This window comes from Myripristis murdjan, chromosome 11, assembly GCF_902150065.1.
Source record: "Myripristis murdjan chromosome 11, fMyrMur1.1, whole genome shotgun sequence".
In the NCBI taxonomy this organism is placed as follows: Eukaryota; Metazoa; Chordata; class Actinopteri; order Holocentriformes; family Holocentridae; genus Myripristis; species Myripristis murdjan.
In genome coordinates, this window is record NC_043990.1 from 21,129,529 (window position 1) to 21,141,508 (window position 11,980).

Here is an 11,980-nt window from a genome sequence, read left to right on the forward strand (position 1 = left end):
CCTTTGTGATTGGTGAAGATTTAACATTAAAAATCCATAAGGAATAACGACAGATTCACGTGATCAGTGTATACCATGAATGTACATATACACATCATGAATAGGGTACATTTTCCTATTATTTTCACCCATATCTGTCTAATAAGTCCTAATTTTCTGATCCACAAATTTCCATCCAGAATGTTCTGCAATGCTTGTTCCTGTCTGCTGACTGGTACGTAGGGGTGGGGTGGAGAGTGAATGTTTGTGTGTGTGTGTGTGTATGTGTGTGTGTGTGTGTGTGCACGCTTGCGGCTGGATGAGCAGCCTGTCTGTCAGGCGTTGGTACTCACATTAGTCACGTTAAAACAAAGGATTGTGGGAAGCGACGATGGCCAACACAAAGACTCCACTCGGCGTCACAGATACCCGATCCCTCCTGTCTGTGCGTGTGTTTGTGTGTGTGTGTGTGTGTGTGTGTGTGTGTGTGTGTGAGTGTGTGCATGTGTGAGGGCTTCTCTATGTGTGGTGGGGGGCTTTCTTTAGGGGGTGAGGGCGCCTCATTGGCTGCCAGCGCAGGGTCAACCTGAGGTCAGGGTGTGCGTGATGGATGGACCTTTCTGTCTCTATACCACTGCCCTTCTCCCTGCCCTCTCTTCCCCTCGCTCTCTCTCTCCTTCTGGGCCTCAGACCGCAAAAGCACCCTGGTTTAACTCGCTTCCTTTCATGCCTCTTTGTGTCACTCCATTCGGCCAAACAGGACTCCTTCGACACACAACCAAAAATGACCTTGATGAAAATCGGTGGTGAAAACTGCAGGCAACTTCTTGAGGTGAGTTCTGCTCGTTGAGGCACTGACAGAGAGGGCCACTGTTGTTCAGCAACATTCTGGTCTGGTTTTTCCTCATTCTCCACACCGTCGCTCACTATTTTTGGGTGACGCCTCTGATATACCAGCTATCTAACCAGCATCACACACGTAGCTGCAGTAGGACAGACCGCCACCAATCACATGATGTCATCTCTGCTCTCTTTTGCCTTCTTCTCTTCCTCCATCATACTGTCAATCCCTCCATTGGCTCCATCCCTTTATCGGCACATGGAGATGCACATCTGTCGATGGAGGAATTCATTTTGGCTGCCAATCACAATGGGGGTTGTGGTCAATGAGTGCAGACGTGCCAATACCTCGACTACCCTGATGAGTGACTTCTGTCTGTCTGCCTCTCTGTCTTTCTGTGCTTCAGGCTCTTTCTGTCCATCCTTTTTTTTTCTTCCCATAATGGATCAACACTTTCTCTGTCTGCTGTACTGGCATGTGTGTGTTTGTCTCCGTCTTTCTGTTGGGTGATGTTTGGATCCCTGTAGGCAGAGTGCCGTGGGTGACCATAAACAGAGCCCAGGAGTGAGAAGTTTATGTAAAAGTACAGGCTGATCGGTACAGGTGTATGCAAAGCTGTTCCAGCTACTGCAAGGCCCCGAGGACACACTGACCAGGGTGTGTTGTCGTGTCCTCATGCTGAGCATTTGCATAATGTCCCAGAACACAGAGAAATTCTCCATTACAGCGGAGAAATGACGCTTAGCCACAAAAGCTTCGGTCAATAAGATTTGATGGCGGCACGAATGCCAAATGGATATTTGCCACGGGTGGTAGCAATGCATATTCTGAACTCACTTATTTTCTGTGTAAGCGCTGTCATTTGTTCCCCTCTGTCCGTCCATCTTCCTGTTCCTAGTTCATTCTCTTGTCTTCATGGTCCATTCCTCTAACACCACCCCACTGCACGCACACACACGCTCACACACACGTACATATACACACTCATCTTCTGAAGAAAATGAAATCTACAAGGTGAGAGGCAGAGGCATCAGTTTCACAGTTTGACATCTTTTCAAACCTCCTCTCTCTCTCTGTATCTCTCTGTCTCTCTCTCTCTCCCTCTCTATGTCTCTGTGTGCCTGTGCATGCATGTACAAACTTGCCCATGAGCTCAGTGTCTACAAACACTTGTACATTTGCATTAGCTGAAGTGCTGCCTGAATCTGAATATCTGTGTGTGCCTGCATCTATGTCTGTGCATGTGCATGAGAGCTTGTGGCTGCTCGAATATCTACAAGCATGCATGTGCACTTGCATGACATGAGTTTGTGTGTGTCCAAATTTGCTCTGGTTTATACATGAATGTCTGCACGTGTGTGTGTGTGTGTGTGTGTGTGTGTGTGTGTGTGTGTGTGTGTGTGTGTGTCTGTGTGTGTGTGCGTGTGTCTGTGTGTGTGTGCGTGTGTGTGTCTGTGTGTCTCTGTGTTTGCGTGTGTGTGTGTGTGTGTGTGTGTGTCTGTATGTGTGTCTGTATGTGTGTGTGTGTGTGTGTGTGTGTGTGTGTGTGTGTGTGTGTGGGTGGGTGGTGGACTGATTACCTGTAACCTCTCAGGTGGCATGGGTTTTGGCTTGTCAGCTCCCTGCTTCCACTTCATGTTTTAGTCTTTTGCGCGCTCGCTGATGTTGCTGAAACCGACAACGTTATCAAAGGCTGCTTGTTAAGATACAGATTTATTTTTTTAGCCTTTATAATAGATACAAATGAAACAGATACTACATATATATGTAGTATCTGTGTGTGTGTGTGTGTATGTGTGTGTGTGTGTGTGTGTGTATGTGTGTGTGTGTGTGTGTGTGTGTGTGTGTGTGTGTGTGTGTGTGTGCATGTGTGTGTGTACATATATACACACACTTATATACACACACACATACGTGTGTGTATGTGTGTGAAAAAGAAATTGAGATCAGTTTTGTGTGTAATATATATATATATACATATCTTCATATGTAAATATATATATATATATCTTCATATGTAAATACATACATATATATATATATACACGTGTGTGTGTGTGTGTGTGTGTGTGTGTGTGTGCACGGATACTGAGATCAGTTTTTGGATATACATAGACACGTTTATTATTATATAGGTTATAAGTAAGGCTTGTTTAAATACCCTGGATTTTTGTCATTCAGACAGATCAAAGTCGGTAAACCACAAACCAGCTCCAACGCCCTTTAAGGCGCTGAGCACACGAGGCTGATTCAGGTTGACAACAAAAAACGAAGAGACTGTTGAGAGGAAAAATCGGCTCCTGTGTTTCGTAAATCAGCTTGGTTTAGTTCAGCTCAAACAAAGTACAACCACCCAGCACCTGGTGGGGAACAGATTAAAAACTTGAAAAATGAAGAAATATTATGTTTTAGACTATTGTTAAATTTATTATTTCTATATTATCTTCTTCATATTATGCTGAAAAGAAAATAGATGCATGTTTTTTTTTTAATTATTTCAAGTTGAATTATCATTAAAAATGACACGAATTTAAAAGAACAGGATCATAAACTTTAGAAATGAAATAAGCAGCAATGAAATCGGGTTAATCTTTTATGGTATGCTTATATTTTAATGTTATCCCAGACGTTTTTAGTTCTGTGCAGTACATTTATTTTTTTCAAATTGCTAGTGTTTGAACCCAAACTTTCCATTGATTTAAATATTTGGATGTCTTCGATTTTTTTAAAATACAAAATAATTAGCTACATAAAAGTCTAGATTGGTCTTTTGGCCGGTTAAGAAACATAATCGTTACAAGTAGTAATATTTTTTTTCTTTTTCTTTTTTCTATTTCTTGTTGTGGTTCTATTAAAAACAAAAAATAATTGTTGTATTTTAGATGACTTGTTTACCTTCACGTCAAATGAGCGGCACAAAAGCTTTCACAAATATAAAGAGATTGCATGAATTTCATTAGACTTATGAAATATCACCATGCGTTAGTTCAGGACGAACCAGCTCATTGTGTAGGCCTGCAGCCTACACAATGAGCCCATTTGACCACTCACTGTCAAAATATTATTTCTTGATCTGTTGCTTTCCATACAGGGCACAACCGTCTGGTTGGCACAAGGCGCGGGTCTATTTTAGGCCACGTCAAGGACGCGCAAACGACTCTCCAATCTCATAAATAAATTCTCCATCTAATTTCTGCGTCACCTCCTTAAGTCAGAAGCTTTAAACATCTATTCCCCCTTCACGAGGCCTTAATGGTTTGCGTCAAACATCTGTCATCGTCCATGTGTTTATCCGAGGGCCCTAATGGGAACCATCAGCCGCACAGGGCCAGAATCTGGAGGTCGGACCAGTGAAAACGTCCTCATAGACCTTTTTCAATATGCTGAGATCATTTTTTAGCATTTGCAGATGAGTTATGGAGGTGTTTTGCTCAAACAGGCCGTCGGAGCTGGACTGTGACTGCGTTGTCGAGGAGCGTGTTTGCCCAGTGTGTTCTGTAAACTGTTGTTTAGGTTTGGGTGCTGCTGTGACAACAAACTCAAACGATGACCGAGGATTGACCCCGAGGCTCCATTGAGGGTCAGCTGCGTTTCTAATCCACTCCGTGTGGCTCCTGCGCGGCGCACAGGGGCCTGCAGGGAGCTTTGGAAAGCCTTGGGGCTTTCAAGTTTCCAAATGTGGGGTCCTGGGACACCCAAGGGTCCTTGAGGCTGTGTTGTGGGACCCCCAGAATCAAGAGAAATTGTTAAAGTTTGCTACGATTTAAATTACTCTATATCAAAAATTTACTCTGATGACTTACTCTGTGATAGTTTTAATTTTCTCCACATTTTTTCTCCCCCACAGCAGAGAAATTATATTATGTCTGAATATTTTTGGCCGTAATTTCGTAAATTTGGGGTCTATGGCCTAATTTGGGATCCTAGCGATAAAACTTCTTAGAAATTGTAGATGCAGAAAAAGAAGACCTGTACGGAGATTTGAGAGGGAGCCACATCATAACTTTGTAAGAAACGAGCTACCGCTGAAATTTGTCGAGAGCTTCAAATTCTACATGAGCAACAAAATCGCAGCATGGATTATCACACATAGCCTAAAAAGGCAAATAGTTTGAGACATGCACTATCCATTTTCGATATCCATTTATCCAAAACCTCGGTGAGTTTCTATCGACAAGGCAGCTTTAGGTGATGCATCCACGTCTATGTAAAATGTTTAGAAAGATTTTAGAAAGTTGTTATTAATGTTTTTAATTAACTTTAAAAAAAAAAAAAAAAAATCTACTCACTGATATTCGAAGTTTCAGATATAATTTGTAATATAGGTCTATTAATTAATATAATGTGGGTTAATATTTTTAGAATATTTAGAAAAGTTCAGAGGGTTTTCAATCATAGACTAATGACAACAGGCCAAGTTAAAATATACATGTGTATTAATCGCATAAAAACGTTTAAAGTGGGAGTCCACAAGATTGAAATTGAGATTTTTTAACTATGTTGTAGAGCTGGTCTGCAGATCCTTCGAGTCTTCCTTGTAAAACTTTACCAACAGCGTTGTTGAATCATCTTAATCACAAATAGGGACAAGATGTAGATTGGGGAGGAAAAAACACGGCAATTGTAGAGCTACTAGATAAGCTATCGCACATAACTGGCTGTTATAACACAAAACAGTAAAATAAATAAATAAATAAATAAATAAAATAAAGGGGATATGTACGTGTTGCAGCCTGTATTTTGTTACATATAGCATCTCATTAAATACTGAGAAGTTTGTTAAGAAATTATTAACAATGATTTAAATTATAGACACCCTGCTAAAGAAAATCAAGTTGACTTTGCTGGGGGGAAAAGGAATGAAAATAAGACTATTTAGCCGTAAACTGAACAAAGTGTGCAGTGGTTATTGTAAGTGTGTTTCTCCTCAGAATAACACCTATATGGGATGATACTTTTTTGACCTCAGTAACATCCAGACAGGCCTGGCAAACACAAACAGGCCTCTGAGCAACAACCCTGTGTACGTTCGTGACTATTTATACTGAAACAGTCATCCTGTCAACAAAATGAGGGTGTCGTCCTGACTCGACTTGCCATTTACCCACCTTACCTTGTCAAATGTCAAACCCAACATCCTTTTCCCCCGAAAGCTTTAAGGTAATGCAGACAATCCCATTACAAAACAATTTAAAAAATAATTATACTTTGAAAGAGTTCAATTAAAGACAGAAAGAGAGGACTTACTTTGCTTGTCCTTGTTTGTGGTGGCTGAATGAGAATGAGCAGCCTGTGCTGCAGCCCCAGCAGGCCTCCTCAGACCCACTATAGCAGCTCCTGCAGGTGGATCCAAGGTAAAGGTGAACCAACTCATTAATCATGACTCAATTTCAGCTTTTGCGCCCTTTTATGCTAGGATGGACTCGCGTCGTGCACACCAGGAATTAAAACATCAACAGAGACAGGAAACCCTGTTTGGTTTGAAAATGAGATGGAAGATATTCTATGAAAAAGGGAGGGAACGGAAGAAAACAATTGCCTTGAATTGTGTGAAGGACTTGTTTGTTCTTCTACGGCGGTGAAAAAAACACTGTTCCACTTAGTATCTACTTTTTTTTTTTGTTTTGTTTTGTTTTTTTTAATTAATTAATTAATTAATTAATTTTGAAAAATATAGGCTGTGCTTGATATTTCATTCCCACCTCTTAAGGAGCTGATTCTCAATCCTGGAGGCATACATAATTCTGAGACATATCAAATTATAACTCAGAGTTTGCTTGAGTTATCAGTGGAAAAGTGACAGCTCTGTGTTCAAGTGATTATATTGCTTAGTAAAGTATGACACACAGCGCTGCAAGGTTTCACTGTTCCTCTTGTCATCAGGTGGGGATGATGACACCTCCACGTAACTTGTGGGAGCCAAGGAGTCGACGCTGACAGGGCCAGTGGGGCCCCATCCTTGTCGATAACCTAACCTCGATGTTTTAATCAATAGAGTTTCTTTTTTGTCCCTTCAATAAGCCGGGAGCTCGATAAGGTTGTCATCACAAATGACGCTGACGTCCGCGCTCTCATCTCCTCGGTGGATAAACATGCCTTTATTATGCCAATAACACTTTACCCCAGGGACGGGAGCGCGCACGGCTGCATACATTGAGAGATTCTGCTGTGCGTAAAGGAGACACATGCTGCTCTTCAAACGGCGGATAAATGGACAGAGCTTTGACTTCTCTCTATCCTCAAATCCTAAAATATGGACGAAAAATGTGGATCAAATATCCTTTAAAGGAACTAACGAAACTAACGGAAAAAGATGGCTTTCCCTTTCGGTATCCTGTCTGTGCTTTGTAGTACATCCACCTGCTCCCATTACTCCCATTACTACCAACATACAATAGACTTAACAGCAATGACATAGAGGAAATTGTTTTCTTAGAGGTAAAAGCACTTTAATACACATGAATTGACCCGTAAACGTTGCTCTAGATAAAGCTCCACTTGATTAAATACATAACAGATAAAAGCCTATAACATAGGTCATATATCACCGGTTCCCAAACTGATAAAACTCAGCGTTCAGTCAATAATACATGAAAGCGTTATGCATCATGCAGATCTCACACAATAGACATTCAGACAGACACTCGCGACATACAGGCCAGAAACACAGAGGGGGCGGTGATTGAGAAGGTATTATAAGAATGCAGCCTATACCAACAGCGATTAATACACGAGGTCACCTCGTTGATTGTGTGATGCCTGAACATACGACATCCAGTGCAGTAATCAGACAGACCGTGGCCGTGACGCACAACGTTGGCACATTTGAGGTATTTGTTTCTTTGGGCAGCTGTGTGACTTCATATTGGCACGTTCAGCAGCACTGGGCCGAGAAAAGTGTAGAGAAGGTATCCTCTGCACCAGCACAACCCTGCCCACATTTAACGTCAAAGTTAGAAGAAAAACGGACACATTTTAAACAATGGCCTAACACCCACTTCTTTGGTCTGCCATTTCATCCTTCTCCCCTTCAAACACAAAACACATTATAAAACAAATCTATAACCCAGCAATGGTCCATATCATTGTCCAAAGTCCCAAATAGTGCATAAACTCATCCTAAACGTCCACATCAGCGGCACCTATGCTATTCATCAACAAGGACTTTGGGCTTGAAATACTGGGTATGATCTTTGGTATATACAGGCCGACCGTGGCCCAGAGAGGTAGGAGGCAGCTGATCCTTAGTTGGAGGAGTATGGATCAGCTCCCGTGGAAGACACCGTGGAGGATGGAGGAGATGGGGTGGACGGGGCCGAGAGAGACTTATCTGACGCTGCATCGTCCATTTTCTCCTGAATACTCTCACCCGGGTCGGAGGGTGGAGCTTTGGTCGGCAGCAGCCCCTCCTTCTCCCGTTTCTTCTGCTTCATTCTCCGGTTCTGGAACCATATTTTCACCTGAGTCTCGTTCAGCTGCAGAGCAGCCGCGATCTCTACACGCCGCGCCCGGGTCAGGTACTTGTTGAAGTGGAACTCTTTCTCCAGCTCGGTCAACTGCTTGGTGGTGAAATTTGTCCGGACAGTGTTGGGCTGACCCCCATAGCCGTACTCCCCCGACCTTCCTGCGGACACATGAACAACCAACGATGAGCGGGATGGTCATTATATTGCAGAAGACAGATACAGTTTCACATCTTCTGACAATGCATGTGAACCACATTAAAAGGGAAACTATAAAGGCAAAGTTGGGGCTGACTTTGCCAGTGCGCAACTTTTACGCACAATTACTCTGTACTTTTACGCACTATATTAACCATCTCTAGCTAAAGAGCATATCCTTATATTGTAGTGAATAAGGCTTAAAGTGTGTAACATTATGAAGTTGAGGATTTCCCAGACCTCCCTCTTCGCATTAGTTTCCCTTTGTAATGGATACCGGCGTGTCGCACAGCCAGGAAGATTTTATGTAGCCTTTGGGCACATGCTTGAGTCAAGTGCCAAATTTGAAATCACCCACTATTCCCCGCAAGCAAGAACTGTGCAATGCAGCAAACATCCGTCAACGTTTCATATAGTCATTTTTATCTGGGTTCATTCCAGCAAAGATATTCTAATTTGTGTGTGTGTGTGTGTGTGTGTGTGTGTGTGTGTGTGTGTGTGTGTATTAGTGCATGCATGCATGCGTGTGTGTGTGTGTGTGTGTGTGTGTTTGTGTGTGTGTGTGTGTGTGGGTGGGTGTGTTTCAACCCTTGATAGCCTTGATACCATCACAGGCAACCAAAGGGAAGCCAGTCCACTCTCAAAGCCAGTGATCATCTCATTTACAGTGTCATTTGGAGATATTATATTCATGCCATAGGGCTATAAACAACCCATGATCCAAAATCATTATTTCTGCTATAAGACCAATGGCAACCCTTCCCAGCCTCCGCCACATGGCACCCACCTGTTTTGGGGGGGTTCCTCTTGACTTTCATCCAGTCGAAGGTCTGTGCAGAGGAGGCGCTCTCAGACAGAGGTGAACAGCAAGCTTCCAGGTGAGCAGCGTGCAGAGGCGACAGCGGGTTCGAGCATCCAGGGAAAGGGGGCAGGTTTGGCTGCTCGTGCCCGCTGCCATAGGTGCTGTGGGCATACTGGAGCTGACCCAGAGGGGCGGCACCATAGCCTTGGCGATGCTGAGAGACCATGGAGGAGGAAATGTTTCCCGAGTACATTAGTGGGCCGCACTGGGGGAAACCCGCGGCCGAGTCTACTTCCTGGTTGAGCGCGTAATGGTTATATGTAGCACAGAAACTCTGGGGTGCGTAGCTGGAGCTGCAGGCCGGATGGGCCCCGTAGGTGAGACCCAAAGAGCCCGCTGTAGATTGGTAGGACCCCGGCTGGTGATGAATGCCGTCTGGGGAAGCCCTGTTGGGCATGAAACGGTCATCCGACCCGCAGTTGTTGACGGTAACCGCGCAGGACTGGAAAGTTGTAATCCCGTGGTCCGAGTGGAAAGCCCTGACAGAGCATGAGCCACCGTCACCGCTCATCACCGAGTAGTCTAGGAAGCTGCTCATTGTAGCATTGTCCTGACGGGACAGAGGGACCGTCCACCTACAGACACCCTCTGATCTCTCTCTCTCTCTCCTTACCCTGAGTGACCGTGCCAACCTTTACCTATACTCTGTCCTTATCAGAGAAGGGAGGGGGGCGATATCAATGAACGGGTTTTGTCACGTGGGCCCGGGTCAGCCAGTGAGGCACTTGTCCTTATCCCCTTAGCTGGTGACAGATTGGTGTTTGAATGGCTATTTAAATTCCAGGCGCTCGTCGATCAAGGTGACGCGCGTCGGCACTAATGTATTGGTCGAGCAAACAATGAGCTGGGAGGCAGACGGTGGTGGACAGCTCCGGGGTCGCATGAAGAGCGGGGAACGGCAAACACGGCGTCTTCCAACCCCCGCTGAGCGCTCTGCCACCCTGGGGAAGATTAACGCTTCACCCTCTGCAACCCCTCCATGAGGACGGCCCGCCGGTCTGACCTCAGGTACGGTATTTTTTGGAAGACAGAGAGAGATGGTTGAGTGTGTGTGCGTGCGTGCGTGACTGCGCGTGAGCGTCTCCATATCCGCCCCGCTTGTACCTACCATGATGTCATATGTATAATGGTGTCATTGTTGGCAAGGGGCAGCAATCATTTTCACTTGGACGGATGGCTGAGAGTTAGTATGCCACAGGCTATCTGTGGGCTATCAGGGTCTCATTTCAGTGCATGGCGCTTCACACTTTAATACTGTTAGGCGTTTGCTCAGCAAATTGTTGGCACCGTGTGACGGTGAGGGAGAGACAGGAAGGTTTCAGAGATCAAACTGAGACACAATCTGACGCAAAGGAAAAGTTCAGTCCTTCATGTTAAGTTCTGGCCAACAGATCCTCTGGTTTGTTTCTTAATACCTTTCTTCCCCCCATCAAGCTGATACAAGATATGTTTGGCTTCTTTTTTATGCTCTCACAAGGAGGTCACAGGTGATGTTATGACAACACAACATACCCATTAAGATGATGTATTATTAATTTTTCCACACTCCCAGGGTCACGGGGTCTGCTATCTGCTCTGATTTCACTCCTACACGTTTTCATTATGCATGTATAGTGATCAAGTGATTTGATAATGCGAGTGCAGTTGCGGTGCTAATGCGCCTATATAGCCCGAGGTGTGAATGTGGGCTGATTATCCTGTTAAGTTCATCAAATAAAGCTGTTGGAGAAATTAATGGTCACGAAAAGCACCGCTGAAAAGAGGGAGCACTAGGGAGTGTGCGCAGGACGGCTGAGGTATAGCTATCATATACAGCCAGCCTCTTTTAAGAGAGAGAGAGAGAGAGAGAGAGAGGAGGGGGGAATGAGATGAATGGATTAGCGCCCCCACTGGCCATGCCTGTCTCTCAGTTCACGAGACTATTCCCTGTATTTTTAAATCCTACATGACAAACTCCCTAACACATAGACAGACCGACAGGCGGACAGACAGACAGACAGACAGACAGACAGACAGACAGACAGACTGACAGACAGACGGATAGACGGATAGACAGATAGACAGATAGACAGATAGACAGATAGATAGATAGATAGATAGATAGATTTTTTTTATTGGACAGTCAATTTGCATCAGTGCATGGGCTTTGAATTACCACGTTCTGTGTCTGAATGTTCTAATTAAAATTGGGTTATGCAGCTATAGAAAATATGTAACAGTTTTTTTTTCCCGGAAAGGATGTCAAAATTGCGAAATTTGACGCCCTGTTTCCCCAAAAGCGCCCTCCAAACAGACCATGCTAATTCCAGTCTCACTAAATACTCAAGGAAGTGTTGAAAAGACAGGTGATGCAAGAATCCCTCAAACTTCCCACCAGAACAAAAAGCTCTAGGTGCAGTGGGGCCAGCATAATTTCCTAGTTTCCCACCCCCCAGTCTCCTCCTCCCTCCTTCTTCCCAGCTGCCCCTGCAGCAGAGTGCGTGGGCGCAGTGGGTCCTGCCTGCCTTGCCTGTATAAACTTCGCCAGGCCTCGGAGCTCCTTGGCTCTTTGTGTGAACACATGCGAGCAGAAAAGGCGCGTTGTCTCGGAATGATTTTGTTACTATCCCTTTAGTTAGTCGGTGGGCACTCTGGAGT

General features: G+C 44.4%; 1 protein-coding gene across 1 annotated transcript; it reads right to left on the reverse strand.

The window, feature by feature from the left end:
• Nucleotides 1-8,064: 8,064 nt before the first annotated feature.
• hoxa1a (homeobox A1a) lies at nt 8,065-9,887 on the reverse strand. The gene is made up of 2 exons (XM_030063726.1): nt 9,269-9,887; nt 8,065-8,444 (listed from the first exon to the last, which is right to left on the reverse strand). The coding sequence occupies exons 1-2, from the start codon at nt 9,879-9,881 to the stop codon at nt 8,065-8,067; spliced, it is 993 nt and encodes a 330-aa protein (XP_029919586.1). The 5' UTR covers nt 9,882-9,887.
• Between the last annotated feature and the right edge of the window lie 2,093 nt (nt 9,888-11,980).